General features: G+C 37.9%; 1 protein-coding gene and 1 pseudogene across 1 annotated transcript in view; one reads left to right on the top strand and one right to left on the bottom strand.

Moving 5' to 3' along the window:
• Positions 1–1,179: 1,179 nt before the first annotated feature.
• Positions 1,180–8,371, bottom strand: LOC113194273 (mas-related G-protein coupled receptor member X2-like; annotated as a pseudogene).
• A 277-nt stretch (positions 8,372–8,648) lies between these two features.
• Positions 8,649–21,380, top strand: part of LOC113194272 (mas-related G-protein coupled receptor member X2-like) — a gene marked incomplete at its 5' end in the record, with an annotated part of 61,064 nt that continues 48,332 nt past the window's right edge. Inside the window, one exon of the mRNA XM_026405287.2 lies at positions 8,649–8,741. Coding sequence (XP_026261072.2) covers positions 8,649–8,741 — 93 coding nt within the window. The remainder of the gene's footprint in view (positions 8,742–21,380) is intronic.

Genomic DNA, 21,380 nt, shown 5'->3' with positions numbered 1-21,380 from the left:
GGAGTTGGTTCTATAAGTTTGCTATTGGGTATCTAGTCAACATTTTCAGGCAGGAATCCCATGTTTTTTTCTCCCATTTCCTAAGTGTAAATTATGTTTTTAAAGAGTTGAAATCATTGACTGGTTATTTATTTTAGGGGGATATGAATTACAGGAGGCTTTGAATGTCTTTAGTGACAGCCTAACATTCCAGAGGTGGAAGGGGCAGTTTTGTATCCTACAATATGAAGCATACTAATCCACAATTTGGAGTCACAGTCAGGCATTTGCTATGTCTTGAATATTTTAAATCACTTCTATTTCCATATTATTTTTAGGAGATTTGTTTCCTAAAGAAAACCACTCCTTGATCCTTGCCCTATCAGAACTGTTTGGACTGTGCAATATCTTTGGTCACAGTAGTCAAGTTTTTCTGATAATTTTGTTAATGTGCTACTCACAAAAGTTTGAGTATATGTATATATTACATAAAATTGTGAACTAGTGGCCCTTATGTTATAACTTATCAACACTAGAAGAAAATGGGACTTATGGAAAATTACTCTATATTTGAAGCTGGAAAGTCACTAGAATAACTATTGTAAAAGAATCACAGTACCTGTCTTCTTAGATTTTTGGTTTATATGTTCAGAATTGTGTACAAATTGAAAACTCTACATACTAAGTAAACATTATTTTCAATTATAAAAAATGCATCACTTCTATTCATCTATTGAGTCATTTATGTCATTAATACAATTAACACTAATCAAGCCATAGAGATTTTCTAAGCCTTGCCAAAATTAAAAAAGATCTTTTCTTTGGGTTAGACTGAACTTTGAGTCCTTAATTTTAACCAGACAAAGAACAGAAAGTGAAACTTGTCCAAACTACAACCTTCATTTAGTCTCTATGAGGTACAGTAACCAAAGAAATTTAGACCTTTCTTGCACTACTTTCTGTCTCCTTCTGAGGAAGGGATTCAACAAAAGTAAAACAGTCCTGGACCCAGATCTGGTGAAGGTACCAAGCTAATGGGGTAAAGTCCTAAGGCAGTTCAAGATACCCTAATCAATGTTTAACAGGCCTTGTCTCACTTAAGTCTCATGAGGGCAATTATTATCTTAACTGTTTAAGATCAGAGGTCAAGGATGTGAGAAGTTAAGAAAATGTCCCAACACAGTATGGAGGAGTTGGGTCTCAAAGCCAATCTGTCTGATCTTCATCACCATCTCCTCTGCTGCCTGACATCTCCAGGGCTTCCTGAGAAAGCCTATCACCACATTCATCTTTTTCAGGAGAGTCCTGCAAAGCCCCCTGGACAATCAGCTGGAGAGTCAGCCACTACAGATGGCACTGCCTAAAGGAGCCAGTTAGGAAGTAAATGATGGGGTTTGTGGAGATGGAAACACAACTGCCACCAGTTGAGAGGACAGGAGAGATGGAAGTGGAAGAACATATGACAAGAACATACCCAAGTCAGTCCCAACCCAGGTTACTAGGAAACCTTGGATGCCTAAGGGAAGAACACAAAAAAGAAAGACAACCACTGTGAGCAGGATGGTCATCATCCTTTGCCTGGACCTACAGAACATCCTGACCAGTAGGGCCAAGCTAGACCCAGAGAGATCAACAAATAAAAAAGCCAGCCAAGGGGCTGTGAAGAAATCAAATGCCTGACACCTAAAATAATCAAAATCATTAAATAGATGGTGACACTGGTATCCTTCCAAGGTGCTAAACAGCAGGGACAGGACCCAGAGTATAGCACACATGACAGCTAACATGTGTCTAGGGCAGTGGCAGTGGTACCAGATAGGCCACAGGATAGACAGACAGCACTCAACGCTAATGGCACTGAGCATGCTCAAGCCTGCAATGTAGGCAAAGATCCACAGAAGGACAAAGAGAGTATAGATGTGGATAGAGACAGAATAAAAGATGATAGCAAAATGCAGCAAGGTATCTATAATGTGGGAAATAAAGCAAAGGGAAAGAAAGTTCTGCAGCAGCCAGGTTTAAGATGTAGAGAAAGGTGTTGTGCCTGAAGATGTGGAAATCTAGGAACCAGATCATACTCACATTTCCTGGCAACCTAATCAGAGTAATAATGAGTGTCAGCAACTTCATTATCAGTGACTTCTTGCGAAAATATAAGGGACTGTCTTCCTCATTTTCATTCATTGTTGTGAAATCAGTCTCCCAGGCTAGAAGAGATGAATTCATGCTTAGGAACTCTCCCCCAGGACCCCTGCAAACACAAATAAGACTGCAGCACCTGCCATCATGCACTGGGATTCTAAAGAGCACCCTGCTATGTGGGAGGTACTGGCCCTCTGTCTCAGGGAAGGATACAGAAGCTTGGAGAGCTTAAGTAATTAATGATGTCGGAGATTCTGAAACTTCCATAAAACCCAGTGCTTTCTGATTCTAAACCATGATCTCTCTCTCCTGAAACATGGGTCTGATACTGACATGGGAACGTTCTATGATGCCAACACTCTCACTGAATATCCTAGGCCCTGTCATGACCCCCAGAGCAGGAGGAAGAAAGTCTGGGACAGACTGTGTGGGACAGAAATGGGGGTCACTGCAGAATTCCTCTACACAGGGGTTTCCTTTCAGGAGCAAGAATTCAGAGACCCCATTAATTGCAAATGGCCATCCTCAGTGACTCAGAGTGGTCCTTCTACCAGGGATAAAGGATGTCATTCAGAGTCATGAAGGAAATGTGACATTTTGCAAGGGGAAGTGTAGAAACAAACAGGTCTCTTCAGAAAGAAATATTTCAATGAATCAGTTTTATGAGGACAGGAAGCACTTTATTCTTGTCCATGCTGCTTCCCAGTGCCCAGCTCCTTGTGGAGGACAGAGTTGAGTAGTCAAGACGTCTGTAATCCACAAGTGAATGAATTAACAAATAGGAATCGTAAGCATACTTGAAATTAGGGTTAAACATGACACAAAAATTTTAAGTGGAATTAGTCACTGGGAAATGACACAAAAATTTTAAGTGGAATTAGTCACTGGGAAACACAAATGGAATGAAATGAAGCAAATGCATTCTCATGAACCCTTCTGTGAAAAAAGAGATGAGTAGTAATGGTGACAGTTGTGTCTCCAACTCAAGGATGGCTGATGTCTGGCCTTACTGAGCACGGAGAAGGATTTAAGGCCAGAGTTAGGGGCAAGATTAGGGCTGAACTAAACTTCCAGTGCTTTTGAGAAGTAAAAAGAAAGTTTGAGAAAGGAAAGAGAGAGAGGAAGGGAGAGATTTGGAAATGAGGCTGAGTTTGGTCAGATATTGAAATATCTAAGGGGGGTTAGTAAGTGACTTGCTGTGACATGTGTAACAAAAAAACCTATTCATTATCCTCCCCCACTGATTCTAAAGAGTTTTCTTTGTAAATTTAAGCATTATTTTGATAAAGTGCTTGAGGGCAGAATATTTTGGATGCTCATTGATGAAGGAATTTGGGTGAAAAGAAAAATACTTATACATAATTCGGGTAGAAAACAAGAAACTACACAGAAATAGGTAAAATGTAGTACTGATTGATTAATATGTGATATATCTTTTGATCCTGTAAATAACCATACCTCCTTCCCTTGGAGGAAGAACATTGAGTGTTTTGCCCCAGGTTTGATACAAAACAGTGACAGAGCCTGCATTTGCACCCCCAGATCTGCACCTATGTTGCTTCCTTCTCTAACCCAGAAGCACCCCTGCGTGTGAGGTACATATGGAAAGAAATGGAAGATAAAAGCTTGTATTCTCAGAGATTGTGAAGTAGCAATTTGTACTTTTTTATAATAGAATATGCAAAATTTTGAAACAACAAGGAAAATAAATCCATGAAAAACAGAACACAGAAGAAGTAGATAGAGGACAATGGATAACGACTCCAGCCCAGCACTTCTACCTGGCTCTGCAAAAGCACCAGACAGTGAGCAAGCAGTTCACACAGGAAATGAGAATCTGAGGAAAAGATGGCAGGAGGCCCTGGGCATTAAGGGCTAAATGAACAAGTTATAGTCTCTCTTAGAGACTGTCTAGGAATTGTATCCTTAGGTGGGCTGACAAGGATATGGAGGAGAACCACAACCTCTATCATATTTCCTCAGTATTCCATTATCTTTTTGGTAATGGCACTAAACACAATTTGAGCTCTATTTTTAAGTCCATATATATGTTTTCTTTTGTCTCTTTTATCAAATTCAAATCTCCAAAATGTCTAGACTTGCTGGTTTTTGTCATTGTTGTTCACTTTTGTATCCCCAGCATCTAGCACAAGTCTTTCAGAGACCAATTATTGTAACATCCACATTTATCACAGGAAGGACCTGAAACATAATAAGCACAAAAGTTATTTTAATCACATGGTGAAGAGCAAGTCCAACACCAGCCCTGATCTCAAACCCTCTCCAGTTCTTTCTCACTCTTCCCTATCTCATTATTCACTATGTTAGAAACTCCCAAGAAACTATTTCTTGAATAATGGAATATTAAAATGCAAAGGAAAAGCCAGGCACAGTGCCATATGCCTGTAATCCCAGTGGCTCAGGGGGCCGAGACAGGAGGATCAGGAGTTCAAAGCCAGCCTCAGCAAAAAGCGAGGCACTAAGCAACTCAGTGAGACCCTGTCACTAAATAAAATCAAAATACGTCTGGGGATATGGCTCAGTATTTGAGTGACCAAATGCAAGGGGAATCATAGTTTAGCAACTGTTATTGCTCCGTCTGTACTTCTCCTTTCTCATGTAAGTGGGAGAGCTTTAGACCAGAGAAAGGACCCTAACCTCAACCGTCCTTGATGGTGTTGGCACCATGTGACTAGGCACTGGCCAGTGGAAGATGAATAGAAGTGTCCCAACTCTTGGATTGTGCTCTCTCTGCTCCTTTTTCTCCAATGTGGAGCTCTGTGTGGCTGAAAGCCAGGTATGATCAAGAGGATGAAAGGACATGCCTAGGAATGATGAGGTTACCAAACTGAAAAGACCTTTGGTGTTGAACATCTTCAAAAACCCACTCCCGGTATAATAAAATTTCTGGTTTTAGTAACTATGATCTTGGTTAAATACTAGCAATTTTAATAAATTTAAAATACTTATAAATACCCATATACCTTCTACTTTTTAAAACTACATACCATTCTTTTGTATTTTGTTGTTTTTGATTATTTGTATGTTTTTTATTGGAGCATTATAGCTATACATAATATTGGGATTCATTTTCACAATGATAAAAGCATGGAATATAGTTCATTCAAATTCAGTTCCTCGTACTTATACTTTCCCTCCCCTCCTATCTTTTTAAAACAGAAAAGAGCTCATGCATTCAGGTGCTTATACCCAGTTGGCTTCTATTCATATAGTCTCCTTTTTTGATAGCTTCTTCTTCCTTAGTTATTGTTTCTGAAATTTGCTTTACCTATGCTTTAAAAACCAACAACTTTGAGGAACTAATTTGGATTTGTCTTGAGCAATACTTGTTGATTTTTCTCTCCTCTCCATGTGTAGTTGACTCTGAATACTGGTGATAATTCTGAGGGTCTGGCTAAGGACAAGGACTTGGGCACAGACCAGATCAAAATCATAATCCTGGAACCTTTTCCTCAATCTTTACTTTTTTTGTTTTGGGATCTGTGAAATTGGAATAATAAAAAATAATAATGAATAGTTACTTCATTGGGCTTAGAAGAGGAATAAAAGAGATTATACTCAATAAGTACTCAAATCATAGTAAGTTACTGCTCCTTCCCAATCTGGAAATCCCAGGAGCATCTGTTTTTACCCTACGGCTTCTAAGTTTAGAAATAGGTATTTTTCTTGTTCCCATCCACTTTCTAAAGAATAATTTAAAAAATGCTTTAGTCAGGAGTGTAGATTCCATCCAAAGTCACTCATGGGAGATAATGGGAGGATTTATGTTTACACCTTATAGAAATCATTTAAAAATCCATCTTAAGTGCTTCGATGCTTCAATATTTTGTAAATTCCATTCTCACTTCTCTCTTTCCTTTATCAAGTGCTTTAATCTTTTCAAAAATGCAAGAAATTAGCTGGGTGTGGTTTAGAATTGTAATCCTAGCTTCTCAGAAAGCTGAAACAGGAGGGTCACAAGTTTGAGACCAGCTTCAGCAATATAGTGAGACTCCAACTTATTGAATTAAAAGGTCAGGACGCATCTCAGTGGTATAGCAGTCCTGGGTTAAACCCTGTTAAAAAAATGCTAGAAATTCAGTTCACCTCTGAATATTCTCCTAAAACAGGACCTTGGATACTCACTAAAGCTATATATCAGTCCTTCATGAGATGGAGTCAATAACAATGACCATCATTAGCCATCTCTGAAAGCATAAGGAATTCTTTCAAACACACCAGTTTTCCCAGAAGGATCCATGAGGAATGAAATTTTTTCCATTTCTTGACCTGTGTGTTTTCTGGTGACTAACTTCACTTAAAAATGTCCTATGCCTTCTAACACATTTTCAACTGCTTTAAGGATCCCTATTCATTCATCCATTACAAAGTTCTTGAACCCTCACTGTGACGTTACATGGAGATAGGTAATGGGGATATGTAATAGGCAAGAAGAAAGGGCTTCTTGTTCTCCTAAAGCTGATCCTCCAAATCATTTCTAGTGCAGGAAGTTTGGCCATCCTCACAGCAGTCTTATCTAGAGGTCACATTCCCTTTATGATTCTAAATCATGATCTCCTTTCTCCTTGTTGGATGGACCACTCCTGGTCACTGAGGGCCATCACGCATTGGGACTCTGGCTTCCTGTTCCCTGATTCTGACAGGAAACCTCTGTTCCAGGACAGAAATCATGCTGAGCCCGAAGTCATATCTCTGTCCTGAATGGCCTGCCCAGACTTGTTTTCTGCCTCCAGAAGATATAGCATGACATGGACAATGAGGGGGCAGGAATTAGGACTGTTGACCATCCCAATGTCAGTAGAGGACCAATGTTGAAGTACAGATAGCCCAGGCTTTGGAGTCATTAAGAACTGGGTTTGAATCTAGATTCCAGGACTCCCTGGGCTTTGATAGATTCCTTACCCTCTGCAAGCCTTTGTTCCCTTCCCTGTGAAACAGGGACAGTTCCTCCCACATAGCAAGGTGGTCTTGAGTGAGAATCAAAGCTCAAGCAGCAGTTGCTCACATCTTGTTTGTGTCTCCAGGTGCACCAGTGGAGAGTTTTAGCATAGATCCAATGGCACCATCCTGAAGGACAGACAACACACCAGTGAATGGAAGTGACCAGTTTGTGACAAGGAGACCCTGATCCTAGGCTTATTGGCCCTCATCACTGTCCTGGTTGCTGTGGTGGGAAACATGGTTGTGCTTCATCTTCTGAGCTTCTGCATGGGGAAGAATGCCTTCTCCATCTACATCACCAACCTGTCTGGAACTGACCTCCTCTGCTTCCAGGTTATAGATTACCTGGAGTAACTCACTGACTTCTTTCATTCCATCTCACCTTCATCCTAGCTTCTTTACCACTGTGTTGACTTTTGCCTACCTCCATGACCAAACTCAGCCTCATTTTCAAATATCTCCCTTCCTCTCTGTCTCAATATCTGTCTCTCTCTCCTTTCTCAAACTTTCCTTTTACTTCTCAAAAGCACTGAAAATTCAGTTCATCTCTGAATCCAGTCTCTAAACTCTTGACTTAAATCCTTCTCCATGCTCAGTAAATCCAGACATTAGCCTTCCTTGAGATGGAGAAAACAACAGTCACCATAATTACTCTTCTCTTTCCATGGGGCATTCTTTCCAATACATCTATGTTTTTCAAAGAAGGGTTCATGAGGAATGCATTTGCATCATTTCATTCCATATGTGTTTCCTGGTGACTAATTCCACTTAAAAATTTTGTGTCACACTTAACCCAAATTTCAAGTCTGCTTATGTTTCCTATTTGTTAATTAATTCACCTGTGGATTAAAGACAACTTGACTACTCAACTCTGTCCTCCTCAAGACGCTGGGCACTGGGAAGCAGCATGGACTAGGAAAAAAAATGTTCCCTGTCCTCATAAAACTGACTCACTGAAATATTTCTTTCCCTAGAGACCTGACTGTTCCTACACCCCCCGCCCATGCAAGAGGTCATATTTCCTTCATGACTCTGAGAGACATCCTTTATCCCTTGTAGAAGGATCATTCTGAGCCTCTGAGGGTGGCCATTTGCAATTACTGGTCCTCTGAATTCTTGCTCCTGAAAGGAAACTGCTGTGCAGAGGAATTCTGGGGTGACCCCATTTCTGTCCCACACAGTTTGTCCCAGATTTTCTTCCTCCTGCTCTGGGGGTCATGACAGAGCCTAGGATATTCAATGAGAGTGTTGGCATCATAGAACGTTCCCATGTCAGTACCAGATCCATGTTCCAGGAGAGAGAGATCATGTTTTAGAATCAGAAAGCACTGGGTTTTATGGAAGTTTCAGAATCCCCTGACTTCATTAATGACTTAAGCTCTCAAAGCTTTTGTATCCTTCCCTGATACAGAGGGCCAGTACCTCCCACATAGCAGGGTGCTCTTTAGAATCCCAGTGCACGATGGAAGGTGCTGAAATCTTATTTGTGTTTGCAAGGGCACTGCAAATACAGTGGTGGAGGGTTCCTGAAAATGCAGCCAATTTCCCCACCTTGGTGAACTAATTTCACAACAATGAATAAAAATGAGGAAGACAGTCCTTTATATTTTCACAAGAAGACCCTGATTGTGAAGTTACTGCCAATCATTATTACCTTGGTTATGCTGGTAGGAAATGTGACAGTGCTCTGTTTCCACATCAGCAGGAACAACACCTCTCTCTACATCCTAAACCTGGCTGCTATGGACTTTTTCCCTTTGCTTCCACATTATAGATATCATGTTGTATTTTACCATCATCTTTTATTCTGTCTTCATCCCCACATACAGCTTCTTTGCCCTTCCGTGGATCTTGCCTACATTGCAGGCTTGAGCATGCTCAGTGCCATTAGCACTGAGCACTCTCTGTCAGTCCTGTAGCCTATCCTCACTGGCTCCTTTACACAATGACTTCAGCAATGGCTGACTTGCCAGCTGATACTCCAGTGGGCTTTGCAAGACTCTCCAAGGAAGATGAGTGTGGAAACAGCTCTTCTCAGGAAGTCCTAGAGATATCAGGTGGCAGAGTGAAATGGTGATGAAGAACCTCTGCTTTGATCAGACAGATTGGCTCTGAGACCCAATTTCTCACACACCATCCATGTTGGGACATTTTCTTAACTTCTCACATCCTTGACTTCTGATCTTAAAACAGTTAAGAGAATAATCGCCCTGAAATAAATGACTCAATGAATGAATAAACCTGGTGCCTTTTTTGTAGTTGAAAATAGTGGTTAATTAGTATGTTGAGTTTTAAATTTGTACACAATTCTGAACATATAAACCAAAAATCTAAGAAGCCATCCATTGTGATTCTTTTACAATAGTTACTCTAGCGACTTTCCAGCTTCAAATATGGAGACTTATTTTCCATATGTCCCATTATCTTCTAGTGTTCATAAGTTGTAACAAAGTCCCACTAGTGCACAATTTTATGTAATATATACATATACTCAAATTTTATTTGTAGCACATTAGCAAAATTCTTAGAAAAAGTTTACTACTGTGACGAAAGATGTTATAGAGTCCACATAGTTCTGAAAGGGCAAAGATCAAGGAAACAAATCTCACAAAAATGATATGGAAATAGAAGTGATTTAAAATGTTCAAGCATAGTAAATGCCTGACTGTGACTCCAAATTGTTGATTAGAATGCTTTGTATTATAGGATACAAAACTGAACCCTTCACTTCAGGAATATTAGGCTGACACTAAAGACATTCAAAGTCTCCTATAATTCATATCCCCCTAAAATGAATAACCAGTCAATGATTTCAACTCTTCAAAAAAATCATTTACACTTGGGAAATGGGAGAAGAAAACATGGGATTCCTTCCTAAAAAATATTGTTAGAATCCATTACAGCAAACTTATCGAACCACCCACTGATCTCCCGAACGGATGAATGGATTAAGAACATGTGAGATATATATATATATATATATATATATATATATATATATATATATATATGATATATACTTATGTATATGATATATATAAACATATGTTTATATATATCATATATATGCACAATGGAGTTTTACTCAGTCTTAAAGAATAATGAAATTATGGCATTTTCTGGTAAATGGATGGAACTGGAGAATATCAATAATAAGTGAAATAAACCAGTGGCAGAAAGTCAAGGGTCTAAGGTGTATGTGTGTGTGTGTGTGTGTGTATGTGTGTGTGTAAACTAGAGTGAAGTAAAGAACATGTGTGTGGAGGGACACACAAAAACAGGGGAGATCAGTGGAAGGGGACTGGAGGGTAGGAAAGACAGGAAAAGGAAGAAAATGTGGAATGAAAATGATAATATTATGTTATGTCCATAGGTAAATATATCAGTGAATTCTACCTTATGTTTATCTATAAAGAACCACTTTTAAAAAATAAATAAATAGATGGCAGATCAGTAAAATAGAGAAAGGAGATTTGGGGGAAAGAGGAGGGGAGGAATAGAGGAAGCACTGGGGACTTAAATGAGCAAGTTATATTCCATGTATGATTATTTTAAAATGAACCCCACTTATGCATAACTATAATGCACTATTAGAAACATTTTTTTAAATATTTCTACAGCTACAAGAAATTTGCTTTTATGAAATATTTGATAAGATTATTTTAACGGATTTTTCAAGAAGGGAGAGAAGGACCACTGATAAGAAATAGTACATGGTGTTATCAGCTTGGCTTCTTTTCTTTTGCTTGGTCAGAAGGCTGGACTTTCCTAAGTTTTAGTTTCTCTGTTTACTTCAGGCAAACCTTCTTTTGTTTCTTGCTAACCCACTTTTGCCTGTTTTCCCTTTACTCCCCTTTCTCTTTGCCTGTACTCATTTTTTTGAAAGTGTATCCTTGGGTTTGGGTTGTGGCTCAGTGGTGGAGCACTTGCCTAGCATGCATGAGGCACTGAGTTAGGTTCTTACCACCACATATAAGCAAATAAAAGTCCATCAACAACTAAAAAAAAATTTTAAAAATGTGTATCCTTTCCTGCTGCCCTTTTGGCTTCCTTTCCATTTTTCAGGGGCATGTTCAACTGACAACCTTGCTGATCTCCTCTTGGGCTCTCCCTTCCTCACTCCTTGGCCTGAATTGTCCTTCCTTTTGCACATCTTTGTGGTGGGGAGAATATGTGCCAGATGTCAGTAGGCCACCGTGTACCTATAGCCTTGGCAGAGCTGGGCATCTGGCAGATGGTGCTCCTCCCTCTGTTGGAGCTGGGACCTCTCCAGGATACATTTAAAGTCTATCCTGGGCTAAATCTCCACTTAGCAGATTAGAATCACCATCATTACATTTATTGCTTTCATTATCTTCAAGCATTTCAAACATGTAATATGGTTTTATACCCAGATGAATATGGAGGGAGAGGGAGGGAAAAATAGATTTGGAAATGAGATTGAGTTTGGTCATGGAAATATCTAAGGGGGTTTAGCAAGTGACTTACTGTGAGATGTGTAACAAAAAAAAATCTATTCATTAAACTCTAACTGATTCTAAGGACTTTGGGTGAAAAGAAAAATACTCATGCACACAATTCAGATGGAAAACAAGGAACTACAGAAAAATGGCAGCTATTATGAATACAAACAACAATAAGTTTTGGTGAGGATGTTGGGGAAAGGTACATTCATACACTGATGGTGGGACTGCAAACTGGTGCAGCCAATATGGAAAGCAGTGTGGAGAATCCTTGATAAATTGGGAATGGAACACCATTTGACCCAGCTATCCCACTCCTCAGTCTGTACCCAAAGGACTTAAAAACATCATACTACAGGGACACAGCCACATCAATGTTTATAGCAGCACAATTCACAATAGCTAAACTGTGGAACCAACCTAAATACCCTTAAATAGATGAACGAATAAAAACAAATGTGGCATATGTACACAATTGAATATTACTCAGCAATAAAAAGGAATAAAATCAGGGCATTTGAAGGTAAATGGATGGAGTTAGAAATGATAATGCTAAGTGAAGTTAGCCAATCCCCCCAGAAAACAAATGCCAAATATTTTCTTTTATATAAAGAGGCTGATTCATAGTGGGGTAGGGAGGTGGAGCATGGAAGGAATAGATGAACTCTACATAGGGCAGAGGGGTGGGAGGGGAAGAGAAGGTGCATGGGGTTAGAAATGATGGTGGAATGTGATGGACATCATTATCCAATGTACATGTATGAAGACACAAATTGGTGTGAATATACTTTGTTTAAAACCAGAGATATGAAAAATTTGTGTCCTATATGTGTAATATTAATTGTAATGCATTCTGCTATAATATGTAAATAAATAAAAATTAATAAAAAATAAAATCTACCTAGAAATGCAAAAAAAAAAGGATAAGAAAAGAAAACGGGGGCTGGGGAATGTGACTCTGAGATACAAAATAGTTTTCTCACTATTATGTTTGAAGCTCTGGATTCAATTCCCTGTGCTAAAAAAGAAAATAAAAAAGAAAAGAAAGCAATTTTAATAATTAAGATGTACTAAATTCTTATGTGCCCAATGCTAGTTTGAGCATTTCGTGTAGTAACTTGTTTAATCTTCAGGATAATCTTGTGACTATCATTACTCTCATTTAGCAGTTGAGGAAACTGAAAGAAAGATTAGATAATTCATGGAAAGTTAATATAGTTAATAAATGATCAGGATTAGAACTCAAGACAATGTAATTTCAGAGCTCCAATTGAATCACAATCATCAACACTAAAATCCTTGAAAGTACAATTTTATAATAAAAAATTTGGAAATACATTTTATTTTCTTCAATTATGAAACTTTGTTCTGGGTATTAATTTTTGGTTCTTTTGGAATATAAATACATATGTATTATGCAAGAGTGGCCCTTATTCTTGTCAATAATAAGTTATGTATTTGTATAATATATGTAATGCACACACAAACTATACATTTATTTATTATGTCTGTTTTTGCCTATGGGTCAATATTTCATAGCATATGTTTATGGCTACGAAAGTATTTCTCATGACTGTAAATACCACCCTTTTGTTGAAAACCTACTTTTGCACATGAGTGTTTCCCTGGGGAGTCCTTACTCATGCTGTGAAAATCAGTTTCTTATTTTGAAAGTGAGATTTGGTATACATAAAAATTTTAAATCTAGAAACAAATTGTGCATTTGGAGCAATTGTGCTTAGAGAAACAGATTACTGTCACATTGCTGACAGAGGAAGGATCAAGAGGTAGAAGTGCAGAGAGAACCCATAAGCAGGGAGGGAAGGCTTTGAAAGTCTCTGGAGAGTTTCTGTAGGAGTCAGAGCTGGAGTCCTAGTAGCTGAACTTCCCTGAAATTTCTCTTGTATCCACAATATGCATCAGTCCAACTTGAGTTAACACAATGGACAGATGCCCGTTCTTGTGAGAGAAACTGAATATATAATATATGCCAGTTCTTGTGAGAGAAACTGAATATGTAAGAATGAAGGCAGTGGGCACCTGCTTCTTTGGTGACAGGGTTGTAAAAAAGGGAGAGGAAGTGGGAAGAAAAGGGGATTGTTGGAGATAATTGGTCCCTGGACCACTGATGACTATGAAAAAAACAGGTCCTTGGAGTTGAGACAGCAATACCTATTATGACTAGAGGTGAAGCAAAGGATGTTAATAAGTTTTGTTTGTAACTATCGCAATATACATTGTAAATATAGCCACAATAAAACTGTGGCCAATTATCACCTCTTTTATGATTTAAGGGTGTCCAGGAATACCTATAAGCTCTCTGACCCTGGCATTCTGGCCACAGGAAATGCTCACATGGGACCTTTTCTGATGATCTTCCAGGTGTTCTCAGCTTTGATTTTGATGATTCAGCTCATTGTCTTCTGTGGTTGGGTGAAGATGACAGTTGGGTTGGATGATATATATCACATAAAAGATTATTCATACATAATGATGATATATGTATAAAGATACATAATGTAAGTACATTATATATAATTTATTTATTTATATCTTACATTATTCTAAGATGAATTTAAAGAAATTTATAATAAAGACAATTTTAAAAACTTAAGTTATCAAGTAAATCTCTGTGAAATAAATTTTTTAAAAGCACCAGGTGAAAAAATATTTCTATAAAACATTTAGTTGGACAAGAAAATTTTCTCCAATTCTTCTAGAGACCAAAGCAGAAGAAAATAGTTTGCAGGCTCTATTTGGAATATAGTTTGGTCAGGGAGACTGAAAGTGGATGATTAGTCCATCCATCCATCTATCCACACATCCACCTATCCATCCACCCCATATGCATTTGTAAGCACCTATTTGTTGTATGCAAGCCGGCTGCTGGGGATATGTATCTGTATGAGGCATGATTTTTGCTCTTAATCACATATACTCTGCCACAGATGGGAAAGGAGCTCTAAGAGAGACTTGTATGAAGAAGAGGACACAGGAAAGGCAGGCAGCCTTTTTTAACTGCAGATCCAAGAACCAGTGGCATCTTTGTTCTCTGCAGCTTCCTAGTATATCCTTATTTCATGACCCCAGGTCCCAGCAGTGAAGCCTGGAGACTCAGAGTCAGAGGAGGGGCAGATACACTCTGAGCATCTGGAGAGCTGGGGGGGGGAGCTTTTTTCTCTTTGGCACATATAGAGAGATATCACTTAGAAGCTGCTATTTGGGAGAGCAAAGGCAAAGTAAACAGAGCTGTGGGTGTCCTGGGTCTGGTGAGGGGGTTGTTCACCCCTGGCCTGGTAGGGTTACAAGCATCCCTGAATAGGTAGAATGGCTTTTTGGTCTGAGAGGAAATGCCAACAGCCAGACTGGCTCTGGAGACAGTGAGTTAAAGATAGTTCAAGGTCAGAAACATCAGCTTGGAGTCAGAAAGGACTGAGTGAGGCTCTATACCGACTAAGCTATAAGGGGCAGGTAACACAACTTTAGAAGACTCAGTTTCCTCACCTGTGCAATAGAAAAACTATCAACCAGAGAATGATAGTGAGAGTTAAGTATTTCATAGTAGTAGGTACTGTTGATGCCACAACCATATTATTTTTAACATTTCCCTCCACACAGCAATGCTTCCATTCTCAGCCTCTCTCTCTCTCTCTCTCTCTCTCTCTCTCTCTCTCTCTCTCTCTCTCTCTCTCTTTCACACACACACACACACACACACACACACACACACACTCTAGGGGACTGAGGTTCATGGGGGAATGGAGTATAAATCCTCTAGCACTTTTAACCATCACTTCACCTCCAATATTCCTCCATGGGTTGAACCACAGTGGCTCTCTGTAGGACCTGGATTAATACCCCATCTTTCCTTGGCTTTATTCTCAAAATCCTAGCCTTCTACTCTTCTGCTCATTTTCCCTCAGGGAAAAAAGTATTAAAAATTGCTTTCATAATATGCCATAACCTAGTTCCAATTTCTGGGCAATGTGTATGTGTTTCTGTGTGTGTGTGTGTGTGTGTGTGTGTGTGTGTGTGTGTGTGAGAGAGAGAGAGAGAGAGAGAGAGAGAGAGAGAGAGAGAGAGAGTGTGTGTTACTGAGGATTGAATCCAAGAGCACTCTACCTCTGAGCTATATCCTCAGTAACCCCTGCTTTTTTTTAACACTGAACTCACAAAGTTTCCCAGGTGAGCTTCAAAGTTAGGATCCTCCTGCTTCAGCCTCCCAATTCGTTGGGATTATAAGTGCTACTGCTACTGTGTCTGGTAATCCATTTGTTTGTTTGTTTGTTAAATTTTAGCACATCTGAAATTGGGATGCATCTTGTAACAGATAACATCTTAAAACTTAAAGTATTGTTTTCTTCATGTATATCAAATAATGGTGTGTCTAGGGGTGAGCTGGAAATGTTTAAGGACTGGCTCTCCAAAATCTGTTTTGGTACATGTGCTGATTTTTATAGTATAAAACTTGCATCAATTGTAAGCTATCATGATGTTGTCAGTTGACTTGCAAAGTTCCTGAAAATACAACAATTGGCTCTTATGAGCTGGTGTGAACCAAGCATAGCAAGCCACTGAGAATGTCTTTTAATTATTTACATTTTAGATATGAAAAAATGCAGTAAATTACAGCATGTGTGTATAACATATAGGATGATACTTGTAAATGATTAACTATCAATAAATGAAAATTAATGCTATCATGATCATGTTAATAAAGCCATCATGCAACAAATATTTATTGACTTCCTATATACTGTTATCTATTCCTGCATGACAAATTAAGACAAATTTAAGGTGTAAAATACCATACACTTATTGTCACATGGTTTCTGTAGGTTAGGAATCTATACATGGCTTAGCCGAGTCCAAAGAGTCAGGGTTTCTAGCAAGGTTGCAATAATGGTATTTGCTGGGACAGGGATTTCATCTTAAAGCTCAACTCATGACAAATTCATTTTCAAACTTGCCAGAAGGATTCAATTCCATTTGTGCTGTTTGTTGGTCTAAGTGTCTCAGTTCCTAGTTGGCTATTGACTAGAAGTTGCGCTCAGTTCCTTGAGAAATATGTCTCCCCAAAACAGTGACTGAAATTGCAATCTCTTATAAGCAAAGCTTGGAAGTTGCATCCTTTCAACATACAGGTATTATATTGGCTAGGAGCAAGTTATTCAAGGGGAGATAATCATACCAGGTAGAGATCACTGAAGGTCATCTTAGAAGATACCTGTCATTTAAAAGTGGCTTACAGGAGACTCAAAGACAAAAACCCTTCCTTTCATGAATAACATATGTCTTAGAGGCAGATTACCAAAAATAACTTCCAAATAAGTAGCAGGTTTTCCGATACCTTTGAGGAGGCAACATTAGGGAGAAACTGGGCATAATAGAGATGTGGTGACCCACAGCCACATCAGTACAATTCACAATAGCTACACTGAGGAACCAAACTAGATGCCCTTCAGTGGATGAATGGATTAGAAAATATTGCATATATACACAAAGGAATTTTACTCAGCAATAAAAGAGAATAAAAATCATGGCATTTGCAGGTAAATGAATGGCGTTGGAGAAGATAATGCTAAGTGAAATTAACCAATCTCAAAAAAAAATAAATGCCAAATGTTTTCTCTGATATAAGGATTCTGACTCAGGGGGAGCATAGGAGGAATAAATGAACTCTAGATAGGGCAGAGGGGTGGGAGGAGTAGGGAGGAGGCATGGGGTTAGAAATGATGGTGGAATGTGATGGACATCATTATCCAAAGTACATGTATGAAGACACAAATTGGTGTCAACGTACTTTATATACAACCAGGTCATTAACCTTCTGGCTGAGTGTCAACCAGAGATATAAAAAATTGTGCTGAATATATGTAATAAGAATTTTAATGCATCTTGCTACATTTATTTTTTTTAAGAAATCAATTTTTTAAAAAAGAGAGAGATGTGTTCACCCAGGCCATGCAGGAAGAAAGTGAGAGGGAGAGGGTAAAAAAAACATGGTAAGCTGTGTCTTGCATACAAGACAACATGAGCAGTAGGGGACTTGGAGTCAAATTTATCTAGGTTTATATTTTTTCTGATAATTATCAGCCAAAAGATTTAGACAATCTCTCTTATTTTGATGAGACTGTTTTCTTTTGGCTAAAATATATTATGGTCCCCCCCTCTCAGTATTCTGGAGGCTGTAAGATAATAGATAATGAACACCTGCTCAGTAAATACTCATCATTGATTGAAGGAGTGAATGAATGATTCGCCCCATAAGCTCTCCAGATGAATATTTGTAAAGGCAGATAAATACATGGATTAAAGTTTTTGTACAAAATAAAACCAAGAGAATTATACCTGAAAGGTGTCCTGTTTTCAGTTGCAGGAGCGTCACAAAATTAATTTCATTTTTTAAGTTCCTATGAAATATTAAATGTACCCTCCAAAGTTCCCTTGGTAATCCAACAAAAGAATGTTATTACTTTACCTACCTTACCAATGAGGGCAGAAAATCTCAAAAAGTCTCAGTCACTTGCTTCAGGCCACACAGCCATAGGTTGCCTGTGACAGAGATCATTCTTGCAGCCTACAATCATGATGAAAGACAATAGCCTGGCAGCTGCGAGTGGAAACAGTAGTTTTGTCAAAGCCTTATTCCCAGAGAGTGCTCCTAGTTTGACCTATCTGGTGGTTTCTTGAAAGAGTTTACTTGCACAGCTATTTGTATTCAACCCAATATGGTGATAATTTAATGCAAAAAGTCTTTTCCTCAGGGAGGGGAAGGTTTGTTAAAAGGAATTCAAGATGATAAACAACTTATTAGTATTTGGGCTTTGTAAGGCAGTGGATTACACTATGGACAATAATCTAACCAAAATAGTAAAGGAAGAGTTTGTTAACAAGATGTCCACGGGGGCTTTTATAAGCTCCAACATCTTCCTAGGAATCTTCCACCTGCATGCACAAAGTTGTGCATTCTCAATTTTTGTGCATGCCCAGGACTGATCTGAGAAGGCCCTCAGCTGTTGATTCTGGCTTGAAGCTCAGCACAAGTGAGAGTGACTCCACCTTAAGGGTCATTAACCTTCTGGCTGAGTGTCAAGATGAGAACAATCTACACAGAATCTCTCAGCAATGACCTGGAGACTTGTGTGTTTCAGGCATTTAGAGATCTCAGTTCCATTGTAAATTAATCACTAAATTAACAGAACATAGATTTCTGCCACTATACACAACAAAGAATACAGAATTCATTGACTTAATTCAGGAAATTGGCTAAGTAAAACTAACAACAAACAGTGAGGAAGGGGATCTGATTGCCATATTGTACTATTAAAAAATATCAAGTTTTCAACCTAAAAAGTTATTAGACATGCAAGAATAAAGAAAGTATAGCCCATATATAAGATGAAAGCCCTTAATAATATCTATCCCCAAGAGGCCCAGATGTTGAAATTTAGAGGAAAATTTAAAACATACTATAGGAAAAGAAAGATTTAAATCAGATATATTCAAAGAACTAAAGGGAAAATATCTCAGCACATAGAAAATATCAATAAAGAGATAAAAATGGTATTTTTAAAACTATGCAGTAATCATGGATTAAAGATAAAGCTAAAGTGAAAAATTTACTAGAGGAACTCAACAGAAGATGTGAATAGGCAGAAAAAATAACTTGCAAAATTAAAAATGTGACCATTGAGATGATGCAGTCTGAATAAAATAAATGAAAGAGAACAAAGAAAAATTAGAGCCTGAGACTGTGTGACACTGTCAAGTCTAAGTATAAATGGAAATCCTAGAAAGAGAGGAGGAACAGAAAGGATATTTGAAGTTATGATGACTGGAATCTTCCCAGTTTTGATGAAAATATTACTCTACATATATAAAACCCCCAACTGAATCTAAATAAATAAAACCCAAAGTGATCCAAAACTCCACATATCATGATCAAACTTTTAAAGCCATATATATGAGAACTTTAAAAGTCAAAAGAGCAGTGACTCTTCACAGTCAGGGGATCTAAAATGAGATTAATAATGATGCCTGTGCCAACATGCTGGAGAATTCAGCTTACATTTTCTTTTAGCACTTGAACATTTTCTGATCTTTGATCTGCTTTGAGTTGACTTCTGTGCTCAGTGAGAGATGGGGTCAAGTTTCATTTTTTCTACTTATGGATAACCAGTTTTTCTGGCACCATACATTTAAAAGGCAATCTTTCTCCCAAGGTGTTTTTGGCACCTTTGTCAAGTATCAAGATGACTGGGTCTGTATCTTCTATTCTATTCCACTGATGTTCATGTCTGTTTTAATGTCAATACCATGCTGTTTTTGTTACTATAACTCTGTAATATGATTTGAGATCTGGTATTGTGCTGCTTTCCACTTAGTGTTCTTGCTCAAGATTTTTTTGACTATTCTGGGTATCTTATTCTTCCAAACGAATTTTAGGTCCTTTTTTTTCTAGTTCTGTGAAGAATGTTGCTGGTATTTTGATGGGGATTACATTCAATCTGTACAACACTTTTGTTAGTATGGCCATTTTGACAATATTAATTCTGCCTATCCAAGAACATGGGAGATCTTTTCAACTTCCAAGGTTCTTCTTTAATTTCTTTCTTTAGTGTTCAATGTTTTCATTGTAGAGGTCTTTCACCTATTTAGTTAGATTTATTCCTGAGTTTTGTTTAATTTTGAGGTTATTGTGAATAGGATAGTTTTCCTGATTTCTTTCCTAGCAAATTCATTATTGGAGGATAAGAAAGTGATGATTGAGTTTGTCTGCTGCTACATTGATGAATTAATTTATCAGCTCTAGAAGTCTTCTAGTGGATTATTGGTGCAGATACCAACTTCCTTAACAAAACTCCTAAAACACAAGAAGTAAAACTCAGGTTTAATAAGTAAAACATCATCAAATTTATAACTTTTCACAGGAAAAGAAAGAATTAAGAACATGAACAGAGATCTCAGAGAATGGAGATCTTTATCAACTGCTGCTCTAACAGGGAATAAATATCCAGAATATATAAAAACTTTGGCCCTAAACTGTTACTTCTTGCTGACATTAAGCTCTGCACAAGTAAGACGTGAAGGCTAAGGCAGAGTCTTTAACCTTCTGGCTGAGAATCATTTAAAAATAATATACATGGGCAAAAGAACTAAGAAGACACTTCTCAAAAGAAGAAATATAAATGGCCAACAAATATATGAAAAATGTTCAACATATCTAGAAATCAGAGAAATGCAAATTAAAACTACACTGAAATTACATAGTACTTCAGTCAGAAGGGCAGTCATCAAGAATACAAATGATAACTATAAAGAACCAACAAAAATTTTAAAATAAATAAATAAAGTAGTGATATCTTTAAAAAAGAATACAAATGATATAAATTTTGGGAAGGATGTGGGTAAAAGATAGAAACTTACATTGTTGGTGGGGCTACAAACTTGTACAAACACCTTGGAAAGCAATATGGAGATTCCTCAAAAGATTAGAAATAGAAACAACATATGATTCAGCTATCCCACTCCTTGATATTCATTCAAAATAAGTAAGATCCATGCAGTATTGACTTGGCACATCAATGTTTATAGCAGTACAATTCACAATAGCCAAGTTATGGAACCAACCCAGGTGTCTGCCAACAGATGAATGGGTTCAGGAAATGTGGTATATGTGCTTAAGGGAGTTTATTGAACCCTAAAAGAAGAAATTGTAATATTTGCTGGTTAATGGTTGGAACTAGAAAACATCATGCTAAGTGAAATAAAGCAGACTGAAAAAAATCAAGGACTGCTAGAGATGTTGAATATTTTTTCATGTATTTGATG

The sequence above is a fragment of the Urocitellus parryii genome, chromosome 4, assembly GCF_045843805.1.
Source record: "Urocitellus parryii isolate mUroPar1 chromosome 4, mUroPar1.hap1, whole genome shotgun sequence".
Classification (NCBI taxonomy): Eukaryota; Metazoa; Chordata; class Mammalia; order Rodentia; family Sciuridae; genus Urocitellus; species Urocitellus parryii.
Note: the sequence above shows the minus strand (reverse complement) of the source record. Positions and strands in the feature narration are given on the sequence as shown.